Source organism: Prunus dulcis, chromosome 1, assembly GCF_902201215.1.
Source record: "Prunus dulcis chromosome 1, ALMONDv2, whole genome shotgun sequence".
NCBI lineage: Eukaryota > Viridiplantae > Streptophyta > Magnoliopsida > Rosales > Rosaceae > Prunus > Prunus dulcis.
In genome coordinates, this window is record NC_047650.1 from 40807155 (window position 1) to 40821483 (window position 14329).

Here is a 14329-nt window from a genome sequence, read left to right on the forward strand (position 1 = left end):
CCAAGCATGATGGTCATGGTAATTTGGATTTAACGTGAAGATTGTATAGTATGTTAAAAGACATAATATCTCAAAATTTCCCTTCCCTTTTTTTATATGGAAAAAAAGAATTTGGATTTTTTATTCGCAAAAGCAAAAAGGATCATCCCTGTCAAATAAAAGTTGTCTGTTTAGAAGGTTAAAATGGGGTCTTCAAGTTGAGTAGGGTTTATGATGTTCCAAATAGAACAACTATTAGAAAATGGAGGGAACGAATACGGGGACAAAAAACCTCATGCTAACGTGGCATATTTTCAGCCTCACAATTCTCTTTTCAAGCATATTAACGGTTTAGACGGCTGAGATTCAAAGAAAGACGAGAGGCAACAGCAAAACAAATTAGCCATTGAAGAGAGAACCCTTCACTCTTCTTCACTCTTCGCACGCCGCCGTCAGTTTTCCGTCACTTCGCCACTGAAGCAAAACCCTTCACAGAGCTTCTCAGTCTTCAGCCATGGCGGAGCTAAAGCTCTCAGAAAGTCGGGACCTAACTCGAATAGAGCGCATAGGCGCGCACTCCCACATCCGAGGGCTCGGCCTTGACTCTGCCCTAGAAGCCCGTGACGTCTCCGAGGGCATGGTGGGCCAGACCTCGGCGCGAAAAGCCGCCGGCGTAATTCTCCAGATGATCAAAGAAGGCAAGATCGCGGGTCGGGCCGTACTGTTGGCGGGTCAACCCGGAACCGGAAAGACCGCCATCGCCATGGGCATGGCCAAGTCGCTCGGCCTCGAAACCCCCTTCGCTATGTTAGCCGGAAGCGAGCTCTTCTCTCTCGAGATGTCCAAGACCGAAGCCCTGATGCAAGCTTTTAGGAAAGCCATTGGGGTTAGAATTAAGGAGGAGACTGAGGTCATCGAAGGTGAGGTTGTGGAGGTTCAGATTGACCGGCCTGCGGTGGCTGGAGCGGCTTCGAAGACCGGGAAGTTGACTTTGAAGACAACGGAGATGGAGACGGTGTATGACTTGGGGGCCAAAATGATTGAGGCTTTGGGGAAGGAGAAGGTGCAGAGTGGGGATGTGATTGCTATTGATAAAGCTTCTGGGAAGATTACAAAGCTTGGTAGGTCATTTTCGAGGTCGAGGGACTATGACGCCATGGGACCGCACATCAAGTTCATGCAGTGCCCTGATGGAGAGTTGCAGAAGCGCAAGGAGGTCGTGCATTGTGTCACCCTTCATGAGATTGATGTCATCAACAGCAGGTACTTGAAAATCTCAGCTTCAAGCTTGTGTTGTTCATAATTACTAATATTGAGAGCATGCTGCTGTGAATTATGAATTTATGATTGTTAGTAATCATATAATAATCTTGGGAAAATTGCAATTAGCCTCCTAATTTGGTATTCACTGGTGAATTGTAAGTGTAATTGGTTTTTAAATTTTTATCTTTTCACATACTGGCTCTATCTAGAGTGTATATGAATCGTTTGCACCTAACGTAGTTATCAGCGGTGTAGGGGACTACCACTCTGTGTCTGAGTTGGAGGTTTTGTACCTCAGTTTTGATTTATGTGGGCTTTATTTGAGTTCTACAACATTGTGTAGTAAGATTCTATTCATGTAGAAGTTTTTTCAACTCTGTAGAGATTACAATCGATTATAAGTTAGAAGGTAGAAGCTTTTCTCGTCCTCTCTAATTTTCAACTGTGTTGGTCCAACAAATCACAAAAACTGTGTATGCGTTTTTCTGTTTTCGAAAGAAAAAATGTGGATTGTATGAGGCTATATGTACCGAGAGAAGGGTTTGAAATAAGAATCAGTACCCTTGATCTTGAATTGCCAAAGTGGCTGTAGCCAAATTGAATAATTAGGAAGTTTACTGGCCGGCCATTGTGAGATTTTTCTCTGTTGACAGATCTGCTTACCGAGTTTCTTACATTTCTTTAATTTGAAAAAAATGATAATAATTTTTCCCATTTGGTGTAATCATGAATCATATGAGAAGGGGAGAAGAGGGGAATGGCAAAGGATTTAGCCTTTCCAAGAGGGCCTTGTCTAATATCAGCATTATCATTGAACCACCTTCCAGGCAAACTTGCTTTGACTCCCCAGCTGTTTGCGTCTATTGGTGCCTGCATATTTTAGATGGTTTTTATTTTTTAAATACAATGCCCTTAGGAAAACCTACATTTGGTCACCTTCCAACCAAACTCGAAAAAACCTAACCTGAAGAAACTTCAGAGAAGGTTAACTCCACCAAAATCTGAATTTTATGAAGCTTGTAGCTGAAATTGCAATTGAGTTTTGGTGAGAGTGAACACATGCACAGAAATCTACAAAATATTTTAGGAATTTCAAAATATTTATCAATCTTGATTTGTTTTGGATTGGTGTTACAGTTATTATCATGATAAATTCCATTGCAATGCCACTACTTTAGTCTCAGTATTGGCTGTGGATTAATATGAAATTTCTTTGATTATACTATATCGCTTTTCCAGAACACAGGGATTTCTGGCTCTATTTACTGGTGATACCGGTGAAATCCGTTCAGAAGTGAGAGAACAGATTGACACAAAGGTGGCAGAGTGGAGGGAGGAAGGGAAGGCAGAGATTGTGCCAGGTGTCCTCTTTATTGATGAGGTGCATATGCTTGACATTGAGTGCTTTTCATTTTTAAATCGTGCTTTAGAGAATGAGATGGCTCCAATATTAGTTGTTGCTACCAACAGAGGGATCACTACCATCAGAGGCACAAACTATAAATCCCCCCATGGGATTCCTATTGACCTCCTTGATCGCCTGCTTATCATTACCACCCAGCCTTATACAGAGGATGAAATTCGTAAGATTCTGGAGATCAGATGCCAAGAAGAAGAAGTTGAGATGTCTGAAGAGGCAAAGCATTTGTTGACCAAGATTGGTGTTGATGCATCCTTGAGATATGCTATCCATCTCATAACAGCTTCTGCCTTGGCATGCCAAAAGCGGAAGGGAAATATTGTGGAGATGGAGGATATTAACCGAGTTTACCATCTGTTTTTGGATGTAAAGAGATCAACACAGTACTTAATGGAGTATCAGAGTCAGTATATGTTCAGTGAAGAAGGTGATGAAGATGATACCAATGCCATGCAATCTTGAGAGATTCCTTGCGACTAGGAAAGACTTTGTGTTTATTTCTGTATCTTGGTTTATTGGTTTTAGGCAGCACTGGACTTTTTTCATGGGAAAACGGCATTACTGCTCTTGTATGTTTTGATCCTATTTAGAGTTTTGGGATTTTATGGTAGTTTTGTGGTTTTTCCATTTGAAGCATGAATCTGTAATATTTATCCACATATAACAATGTAGCAGGAACAGTCTCATGACTTTGATATCTAATCTACTTTAATCTAGGGTTTCCGACTACATCTTCCTCTGGGAGCCTTACAAGTTACAGAACCTTCGCTTTAATCAGTTGTGATTCGTTCAATCCAAGTCTGTCCAAGGGAATTGTAAGGGGTTTTTTAATCCCTTGGCAAATTTCAGCAGTTTGTCCAGTTTAGTTTGTAATTCACATATTCCCTCCTTTCTCATCTCCCTGAGATGCTGATTGCTGAGTGAAAAAGTGGAAGAAAATAACAGATACAGTTTTTGTTCGTCAATCAGTCTCAAAATCTTGTATGCATGTTAATTTATGATAGAATGTGAACTGCCAATCATTAACTAGGGTATGCTTTGAAAAGTAGAGGATAATTGTTTCTACAAGTCTGATGCAACTCTATTGAATGAACACCGATTGCACTCTTCAATTCCTTGATATTTCATTTTGAATTTTGAAGAATTATTCATAGAAATTTAACACAAAGTGAGAGAATTTTTTTAAGGCAAAAGCTATTTCAGGTCACATGATTAAACATTGCTTAACATAAGAAAGAGACAACAACAAAAAATCTGATTAATGAACACTAAATATGGTAAATAAATGTATAAATAAATGGATAGATGAGGAAGTAAGACTCTAACCAGTAGAGGGTGGATAAGATTGCCACATCCTTTTCTTGTAGAATCCCATCATCCTCATCATCATGATCAGGGCCAAATGTGATGTTTGGGATGTGAAAAATCTTGGGCCACTACTTTCCGGTGCCTTTTCGGTAACTTTGCGCAAGATTCCGACAATGAAAGAAGGAAAGATTCTGCAGTGGTGATTTTAGCAGGAAGCCTGGCAGCGTTTTTAGGCTATTGCAAAAAGTAAAATTTAAGGAAGAAAGGCATGGCATTATGGTAATTCCATCAGAATGTTCTTCCTTTACCCATCCCATTCCTTCCCACTCTTGCAGACCCCCACATGCTTACAAGTCCAAGGTGTTTCAATTTCAGATGAGGATGATTTTGTTGATCTTTGATTTTCTATTCCCAAAAATTCATCTCCAACCTTCTTCATTTTCCTCATATCTGATACGATCAGTCTTTCAAGGGACGGCAATTCACCAATAGGAGGCAAAAACTTACATTCATTCCATCTATGAAGAATAAGGACTCTCAGATTGCGTAAACACATCATCCATACAGGACCATTGGTGCCATGATAGAACCTTATGCCTAAATACTCCAAATCTTGGTGCGGTCGTAAGACATTCAGTATTTCTACACTGTTGCTTCTTCTCTCCTTGCCTTGAAAATTCTCAAAAACTAGTTCCAAATGAGAAAGTTGCTTTTTGTTCCAGCCTCACCAACATCTTTGGCATCTTACCAAATTCTTATTCTAAGACCACCTTCCAAGGTTCCCAGGTCTCCCAGTTTCAGTGCTTCATTGTTGTCACTGCCACAAACATGATACTCATCTGGTGTCTTCAGACTTGTTAATCTCATAATCCCTTATGGCAAGTACTTGAGCTTATCACAACGACCCTGAACATAAAGACGACTTAAGTTGATCAACTTCCCCATGCTTTGAGGTAGACTTTCGAGTTCCTTGCACCCAATAAAGCGCAACGTTTGCAAATTGTACAAATCACACACTGTGTTCGGTAACTTCTTCAAAGAAGGATTATAACTCGAACTTAATGTCCTAAGACATTTCAATTCCAAAATTAAATTTGAGTGTATAGTCGTGATTTTTGAATCGAAAGCTGTGAGGCTATGCAGATTTTTGAAATTGCAAGATGAAATAGATAATGGAAATGGGCCCTTTGGGGCAAAAATTAGGGTTAAATGGCGGACCTTGTCATTCTCTAGCCCTATTTTTTTCATTAGCACTCAAGAGCTCTATCGCATTCTTATTAGTACCCATAGCCTCCGTACGAACACAATCATTCTTGGTGAGAAACTGCACAATGTTATGCATTTTGCACTTCCTAATATTTCCGTCATAATCTTTTTCCAAATCTTGGAAGAGAGATCACATTACCAAGTTATCAAAAAATCTTTGGCCTATTATTTTCTTTTCTTTGTTTCCTTTCAACTTAAGAAAATCTTGGGACATCCACAGCTCAATCAAATTATCTTTGTTGAATTCATAATCTTTTGAAAAAATAGCACAATATAAAAGACGACGTCTGATCGCAGGTGCCAAATCATAATAACTAAGTAATAGTGGTTGGAAAACCTGTTGCTCAACCTCTTGCAGATCCCATACCTTACTATCCAACACATCTTGCCATTCTTTCATGGTTTTCTTATAACGCATCATACCACTCATAGTCTTTGCGGCAAAGAGGCAAACCCTTCATCTCTTTGCAATCTCTTTGCCAATAGATTCAAATGCTTGAGACTAATATTTTTCCCTACCAGAAAATGCAATCTGTTTGAATATTGACAAACAATCCTGTTCACTCAACACCTCCAAATGAATCATATGAGTGGAAGCTCCCATCATAATAGCAACTTCCTGCTTTCGTGTGGTCACCAAAATACTCTACTGTCTTTGACACAACTTTGAATTAATAGAAAAGTTGATATATATCTAAATTTCCATTGAGGAATTGGGTTTAATCCTCGGATTTGGCAACTTTGATCCAAGTCCTTTGACTTTTGTGCCACATAGAATTACATTCATTTTTTTAATATTTTATGATGTAGTCTTTTTATTATTTTATTTTTAAAATCATTTTTTGGTTCCAATGTTGCCCCTTATGACTTGAATCGGGTAATAGTCATTTTATGTCATATTGCCTATTGCCTATTGCCTATTGATATGTATATGTTTTTTCATATTTTCAACAATGTGTAATAGTATTTTATGTACCTTTAAAATATATATATATAGGTAACAAATAATTTTATTTTGTCTATTTTTGTACATAACTTATAGGTAGTCTTCTAATTTATGTTCCTAACTTATAGACAGTCTTCTAATTTATGTTCCTAGCTTATAGGTAACACGATTTATCACCAAGTTTTTTTCGTTGCTAATAATAACACTATTTACCAGTAAGTCAGGTACATAATTTAATGTGGATGCTTGTGTGATTGATTGGTATAATATGTGCATATTTACTTTATATTGATTAAATTGTATTTTATCCATATATTAGGAATATTATGAAGCAAAGAATTCAAAATTCAAAATTTAAGAGCAATCCAAATGAAATGGCCCTCAAATCTGGATTGTTCATCATGTGACTTTTGGTATCCTCCTATATATATTGGAATGGAAGGAGAGTCATCTTGATTTTTGTCCGTGTGAGGGGCATCATTTCAGATGACTCTTTAGTTATCGTTAAGGAATTTAAAGGCATCAACCATTAAATCCATAGTCCAAAGATCGAACCAAAACGATTAGAATAAACCCAAGGAATAACCAAATCAATCAAGAAACAAGCAACCACAAAGAACACATGATGTTGGTCATCTCTCCAACTCAATCTGATTTTGTCAATACGATCGGATACGAAGTCTCCAGTAGGCACTGAATTCTTCCCATATTTTTCGAGTTTAAATAATTACGCTTTTGAAAACCACTAGACCTTTTAAATTGGTCATCTCAGCTACAAAAACATATGTGTCTTTTCAGGCTGAATTCCTTCATGATCATAAGGTTTTAAGTTTCTTCATGGTGCTTCAAACACAATTCTTGTTGCTGGGGCAGGCATTGCACCATGGATTGGTCTACTACCTTTACCATTATCAATAGCAGCAGGTGGATTATTTCCAATATTCTGAACATCATTATGAGCAACAAGTAGTAAATTCGTTGACGTCTAATTAGCAAAACATTATCAATTTTCAGTCACTGGATTATGGTTCATCGGATTTTCTACACCACTAATTGGCAAAACATGATGATTTCGGTCACCAATTGATATATTGCCCTAGACATTCTTATCACCATTTGCTCCCCCGAAAATTGTCGCACTTGGACTAGCTGTTGACCACGATTAAGCATCAAGTTCTAAACATTACAAGTTACTTTCTAGCCATATTTTATTTGTTTTCGATCAATAACGGAAAAATTCAGGCCACTAAGTTGTTCTGGTTGAGTCAATTAAAAGTGGTCATTTTGACCACTGTTGCCTTGTGGAGCAAGCGACACCTCATAAGATAGCCTAAAGGATAGGATATGGGTTGCATCCTTCTTTTTAAAATGCTCAAAGTCCTCGTTGATTTGTTTAATCAAACACCATGTTGTCTTGACATTGTTTATTTGGAAGCTCCATGTTTTCTTTGAATGCCTCATAAGTACAAATGGGCTGATTAGAACCATATTTTGGTTATTTATCTTTATATGTTGGCTTTTTGTCATCATTTTGACCATTAGAATATAAATTGGCTCTTTGTAGCCATTGTAATGATTTTGATTCTTGAAACACCCAACAAAGCCACCTTTTGGCCTATCGATGTCTTAGTCTGGCTTGTAGCCATTTTTTATTATTATTATTAGAGTAATAATTTAGATTATAATCATAATTTGACAATTCATCGTGGCCGTTTTTATCATATTCTGAATTTGAATAGTAAGGGAGGGCAAAATATAAACACATTTAGTTGAATTTTCTTTTACACAAGTTTAACAAATTTCACATACCATATGCATTTTTGGAGGGGCCATTCATGAATAGGCCAGAAAATTATTACATAATTTAACATCTAAATCGGGTGGGAAACTAGCTTTTTATAAGTTCGAATCTAAACTACCCTTTCAATAAACAAAGTACAATTTACCGGTTGGGAGCCGAACGGGCCAATCTGGAAAAAGTTGTAAGAAGTATTATAATTCTCTTTTTAGGACCCCATCATGAATAAAAGCAATGTTAGATTTCCACACGAACTAAATCTTAAAGCATTCATGTTCTCCTAATCTCCTCATTGTCTCGTAACACATTGAAGACCCATGCTTGTATCACGTGGACCTCATGCCAGTCCCATATTAATTAACCTACTCCTCCCACGTGGCCCACATGGGTCCACAAACTTCCCTGCCTTTAGAAAAACTGCAAATGAACCAATTTTTTAACCAATTAGATTCCATCTAAACCTGCATAAACCAAAACCCACCGCGGCTTCTCTGTAATTAAAGGCACAAACCAGGTCCTAAAATGCTCACAAGCACTAGTTAGCTGTACACGTGGCGAATGTAGGACCCAGATGCAGAAAGAGCCACTGTGACGCATCGCAGAGAAGCCACGTCGAACAAAGGGGCGTTAGTTGCTTTCTGTCTCTTTCTATGCTGCATCGACTTGGAGAAATACTAGCCATTTTTCTTCCTCCTTCTTCGTAACCTCTCTCACTGCCACAAGCAAAGGACTGAGTACTTAAGACGGTGCGTTGTAGGTTCGGAGTGGCTCTCTGAATCTCAGATCTGGAAGCTTCTTTGCTTGAACTTGTTGGTAAGTAGACGGTTACTGTTGATTCTCATATGCTTGATTTTTCCTGTTTGGGTGCTGAGAAAACTAGAGAAAGCAAAGGAAAATTTACTTGGGTGATAATTTTGTTCTTTTTGTTTTTGTAGGAGTTTGGTAATGGAGAATTTGATCTACTTACAGAAATAGTAAGTAACTGTAGAGAGAGTAATTGGAATTTGGAAATGGCGACTTACACTGAATTTCATCAGCCTGATATAGCTTCAGACCGTCAACACTCCCAGGTACTAATTCTGTGAAGTTCTTGCTTTCACTTCCTGAATTATCTGATTGGTTACTGAGAAATTCAAATTCTAAGTTTAGTGCGTGATTTATGAACTCTAAAATTGAAATTCTAATGATGAAAGGGATGTTGGTATTGTAGAAATTGTCTTGACTCTTGTAGATGTGATTTATGTGCTTTAATCATTGAAGTTTTCTGCTGTATGAGTTTCGTTTATTTTCATATAAAATCAGGACGTATCTATCTCTCAAATTTTGGATCATGGTTCGATATCCTTTGGAAGATTTGCTGTAGAATCACTGGCATGGGAAAAATGGTCTGTTTTTCGGCACAACAGGTGTCAGGAGGAGCTTGAAATGTACAAGTCCAATGGATTGGTTGCCCAAAAGAAGGCCTACTTCGAAGACTATTACAAAAGAGTTAGAGGTCTTAAGGCATTGGAAGTGCAGCACCAAGAAACCACCCAACCTGATCCTTGCCCGGATGTGAAGATTAACACCATGCAACTGGTTTATGAGAATTGTCATGACTTGTCCAAACAGAAAACGTGCGGAAATGATACAGTTGCTAATTCAGATTCGTCATTGGGTACCATAGTGGATAAACCGAGACAAGCTAAGCAACAACCATTGAATGACTGTAATGACAATACGGATAAGGTTATCATGGCAGATGAAGCCAATAATACTTTATCTAATGTTGAACCAGAACAAGCTAGAATTGATGCTTCCTTATCATCCACTCCATCAGTCACTAGTAGCTCCAGAGCTGCCCAGCATGATAGCCTTGTCTCTGACGCTGACAAGCCAAAGAAACACGCACCTCCTGTATTAAAGGCTAAGGTATTAGCTGGTCTCTATGTACTTCTCTCATCTGTAGAACATCCCCATCTTTTATAACTACGCCATGGAACAGGAATTATCTCTATCTGAAAATTTTAGTTTAAATGAGGATCTAGCTCTGGTATTAATCCTACTAGTGGAGAGCTAAATGTCAATCGGTTTTCATAGTCAAAGGTGTCAATGACTTTGTTGATTCTTATATTGAAAGCCTTTTGGTTGTCAGTCCCACTGAATAGTAGGGGACATAAAAAAGGACATACACAAAACACATTAGAATTATACAGGTAGGAAGAAAGCGAGAGTACTGTAACACTCTCATGGCTTATCTTCTGGAAAAAGAAGGAAATAATTAGTTGTTCTTTGATCAATTAAGTTGTGATATATGTTTTTACTTCTGTTGAGTAGCCTATGGATTGACTTCTTGCTTGAGCTCAGACTTTTCTATATTTTCAATGTAGTTTTGAGGGGTAATTTTGGGTTATTATTTCAGGTTAATGCTGCTTTACCTCGAAACAAATCAAAGTTGGACTGCAGAATTACTAAAGATTCTGTTATGTCATTGGAGAAGTCAAAACCACGCCCACTGCATATTACTTCCAAAAGGGATAACCATCTTCTTCCTAGCAAGTGCAACACTCGTGGGGCTGCCAGCAAGAATAATTCCAACCATGTTTCGTCACGTAAAAAACTTACTGAAGTTTGCTCCAGTGCCACTGTTCCTCATCCGTCGTCAACAAGAAGTAGATTGGTGCCATCTTATCCTAGTGGTAGAAGTGATCCAGAAAAGGCAAATTCAAATGAAAAAAAATTGGTTGATAGGTTACCAACAAATCTACCAGTTCATGCACGATCTGTCCAGGTTGACCATCTGGCTTAACATTCATATTACAATTACGATCAGCTTTGATGCTGATAAGCTGATAATGATTTTCTCTTTGCCCTATTTTTGCAGAATACATCAAATGAAAAGTCCATTGCTTGTGGCTTTAAGAACATGGCTGTAGAGAAACGGTCTGATTTCATGATGATAACAGTTTTTGTATCTATATTTGTCTCTGTCTCACTGTCTCTCTCTTTGTCTGTCTGTCTGTCTGTCTGTCTGTCTGTCTGTCTGTCTGTCTGTCTGTCTGTCTGTCTCTCTCTCTCTCTCTCTCTCTCTCTCTCTCTCTCTCTCTCTCTCTCTCTCTCTCTCTCTCATTTGACTAGTTAACTTGGAACTTTTCAGGAGCTGTATTGGAGTTTCTAGAAAGCCTACAGATTTGGGAAATCAACAGATGCGACGGAAGGTTGGCCAATCTGAGAATCAAAGACCAAAATCCATGTAATGCATGTTACATGTGCACACATTGTTTCCTATAGTTTGTCACTTTTATCTTTTTGTATTTTGAATTATGCTTACAAGGGTTTGAAAATGAAATAGTTGAGCTGTTAATAATTACAGGTTTACGAATAATCCCGCTCGTGTTAACTCTGAGCGCAAGAATTATGGAAAGGAAAGAAAAGAGAAAGAGGTAATTATAAAATTAGATATGGTTAGTTTATGCTTGAATGTATATCCTCAGTCTCTGGTGCGCTTGAAAGTTGTATGTGCCATTGGGATTATAAGAGATTAGTAACTCAAGAAGGCCCTGAGGTCACTTCAAGTTTTCTTTTATAACTGTACAGAATATTTTGTTCTGGTTTTTTCCTGTGAATATTTCTTTCGTCATTTATAAGAGAAAAGGATGAATTATGTTTACCTTCCCCTTTGCCTTTTGTGTTCTATAAACATTCCAATACTGTGAATGATGAAATGGTTCTTTCATTGTATGGTTAACCTATGGTGCACTTACTGGCTATTAGGATATTGGAACTTGGCATATAGTCGTGGTTAAATGTTATCCATAATGACTTTTCCCAAAGCTGGAAGATTGGGTAGCATCTCTGACTTTTTGGTAAATTCATGATAATGTTGCATGAAAATATTACAAAAGATTGATATATATTCTTCTTCTTAGCATGCTTAATTGTTGCCAAGATAGAATAGCTAGGCACCACATCATATTGACGAATGGAGTTCTGAATCTTCTGATCTTTTTCTTTTATGCTAATAGTAATGATGATCCATTCTTGTGAAATTTTTTGCCCCATGTGTTGTTGAGTAATGTTTTAAGATTTTTTGAATATAATGGAACCATGCCAAGATCTTATTATATTTGATTTTGAAGGTTGATAATTGTTAATGAATGCCCTATTGTTTTGTTTGTTTGTTTAGATTTTAGTACTATGTAAATCTTGTGGTCATGTTGTATATATGTGCAGGGAAAAGAGGAAAATAATGCTGCAAACCGAAGATATCCAAAGCCCACCTCAACTGCGACATCCAGTGTTCATAAGAATGTAAAAGTGGTGCATAAGGTTGTTTCTCATCGCAATCTTAGTTCTATCTGCTAGTTTGTATGTCATAATACTTGGATATGTTTTTCCTCCCATAAAATTGAAGTTGTTCAATTTTTATGTTTCTCCTGGCCAACTAGATTAGCGTGCACACACATATTGTTCATCAGCAAATTAAACAATTTGAAAACCTTGTTATCTATTTCAGATTGCAGAATTGAAGTCTGGAATCCTCCCACGTGCTTGAAGGGAACTGAGGTCTCCTTTTTTCCCCCCTCCATATCACTAAATAATTAATTAGAAAACTTTCTTTTTTGCCTGGCCTGATTGTTTTGATGAAATATCATTCGATCTTTTGTATAAAGATCACCTCTTATTTGTAACTTTGTAAGTGTGTCCTCATTTGAATAGGATAAGGTTATTGTGCAGACTGAAAATGCCAAGCTCGGTCCACATCCCCTATGAAATCAATGGGGCCTGTGCAACAGGAAGAATGTGCCGTCACATTTATAATGTGGCAAAGTTTGCAAAAACAGGGAAGGACCAGTGGAATAGATCGAATGTTCACCTGGAGAGGTCAATGGAAAGCCCCAATGGAATGTCAGATACATTAGCCTCATAGTACGCAACTGAAAGAGTTACTTGATAAGAAAATCATGTTTTGTTTTCATTTCGAAGGCTGTCATCAGATGAGGCGCTGAAGTTTAGAAAGTTTATTTTAGATTTGAAGCAAGAATATGTATACTTGCGAGAAAAGTAACTGCACGTATACCTTAAGCTTTCGGAGAACAACTGAATGTAAATTAATGGAGCTATATATAACAGAATGACGATGCCTTCTGCTGAACTCAATCAGAGCCTTCTGACTTGTGATCGTGAACATGCTGGGCGCCAAGACTCAGGTCTGTATCTGTCTCATTTTTTTTAAAAGAATAATTTGTTTGAAAATTACATTCGCCCAGGGGTGGAGCTACTTTCTGGGTCCAGGGTTGGCCTTGGCCCCTCCGCATTTTGAAACTTTTCACATTGTTACATGTTATATATAAGATGGAAATAGTTAAAGAAACCTTGGTAGGTTTGAGTAAATGACTCATCTCTAACAAATTATACATAAAATAACTTAAATATATTTAGTTGGACCTGTAAGTTAATAATGTTTTGTTTTGAGAACATTAAAGTAAAAAACAAATTGAGTTTCTGTGGGGCACTACGTTGGAAAGGAATGTGCTCTCAACTTTGGACCTGAGTTCGAATCTCTCTCTTTGTAATTTAGATTAAATTAAATTATATCATTTGTATTAAAAAAAGTTTAAATTAAATTATTAACATTTAAAAAATATTATTTTTTTAAAAACTAATTGGCGTGCTAAGGGGGCTAGTGACCAGTAAACAAAGGCGCCTTTACCCTAGTAGATGGATCCATGAAACATGACATGGGGGCTAGTTTGGCATTGTTGTGCTGTGAAAATAATCGCTGTTAGATTTGCTGTGAGAGAATACAGTTTGGCTTTTGGTAAATTTTTTGTTAAAAGTGTTGTTGGTACTGATTCCTGCATAATCAGAAAATAATTCTCTCATAATCATTAAATCCAACGCCTCTTCGAAATTGATTCCTACATAATTAGAAAATGAAAGCACATCATTAGCTGCTTTCTCTTATAGCTTTCTCGCACAGCAATTTTTAACAATAAGTGATTTTCTCATAGTTTACCAAACAAGTTGGGCATTCCAATTTTTTTTTTAAAATCACTTATTACCCAAAATAAGCAATATCAAACAGGCACTAATTGAAGTGGTTAGGATAAAATGGAGACTCTTGTTTTGCTGGAGCAGTTGACTTGGAGTTTTCCTTCACGACTTACTCACTATCGAAACTGGGTAGAAGAAGGGTAATAATAGCACGAAGCAATCTCCAAATAATCGAAATTAGAAAAATGAAAAAGCATTTGTGGATCTACGGCAATCAATTAGAATTCACCTTCTGAAAACGAAATTTCATGACTAATACCCATAGTCAATAGATCTAAATTTCATGACTATTTCGTTCTCTTTTTCAGATTCT

General features: G+C 37.4%; 2 protein-coding genes and 1 non-coding gene across 5 annotated transcripts; all 3 read left to right on the top strand.

The window, feature by feature from the left end:
* The first annotated feature begins 311 nt into the window (after positions 1-311).
* LOC117615247 (ruvB-like 2) lies at positions 312-3391 on the top strand. The gene is made up of 2 exons (XM_034344299.1): positions 312-1242; positions 2482-3391. The coding sequence occupies exons 1-2, from the start codon at positions 494-496 to the stop codon at positions 3122-3124; spliced, it is 1392 nt and encodes a 463-aa protein (XP_034200190.1). The 5' UTR covers positions 312-493; the 3' UTR covers positions 3125-3391.
* Positions 1826-1921, top strand: LOC117616906. The gene has a single exon (XR_004584249.1). It is a non-coding gene; the product is annotated as a small nucleolar RNA snoR109 (small nucleolar RNA).
* Positions 3392-8651: 5260 nt separating the features above from the next.
* Positions 8652-13119, top strand: LOC117616353 (protein WVD2-like 7). 3 transcript variants are annotated; one of them, XM_034345646.1, is made up of 10 exons: positions 8652-8793; positions 8916-9050; positions 9283-9891; positions 10382-10750; positions 10844-10902; positions 11117-11212; positions 11333-11402; positions 12193-12288; positions 12476-12525; positions 12679-13119. In XM_034345646.1, the coding sequence occupies exons 2-9, from the start codon at positions 8991-8993 to the stop codon at positions 12512-12514; spliced, it is 1398 nt and encodes a 465-aa protein (XP_034201537.1). In that variant the 5' UTR covers positions 8652-8793; positions 8916-8990; the 3' UTR covers positions 12515-12525; positions 12679-13119. The 3 variants fall into 3 exon arrangements, 2 of the variants coding, with proteins under 2 accessions (XP_034201537.1, XP_034201536.1); XM_034345645.1 differs by having other exon boundaries at positions 12697-13119; XR_004584130.1 differs by lacking the exons at positions 12476-12525; positions 12679-13119 and having other exon boundaries at positions 11117-11228; positions 12193-12222.
* Positions 13120-14329: the final 1210 nt, after the last annotated feature.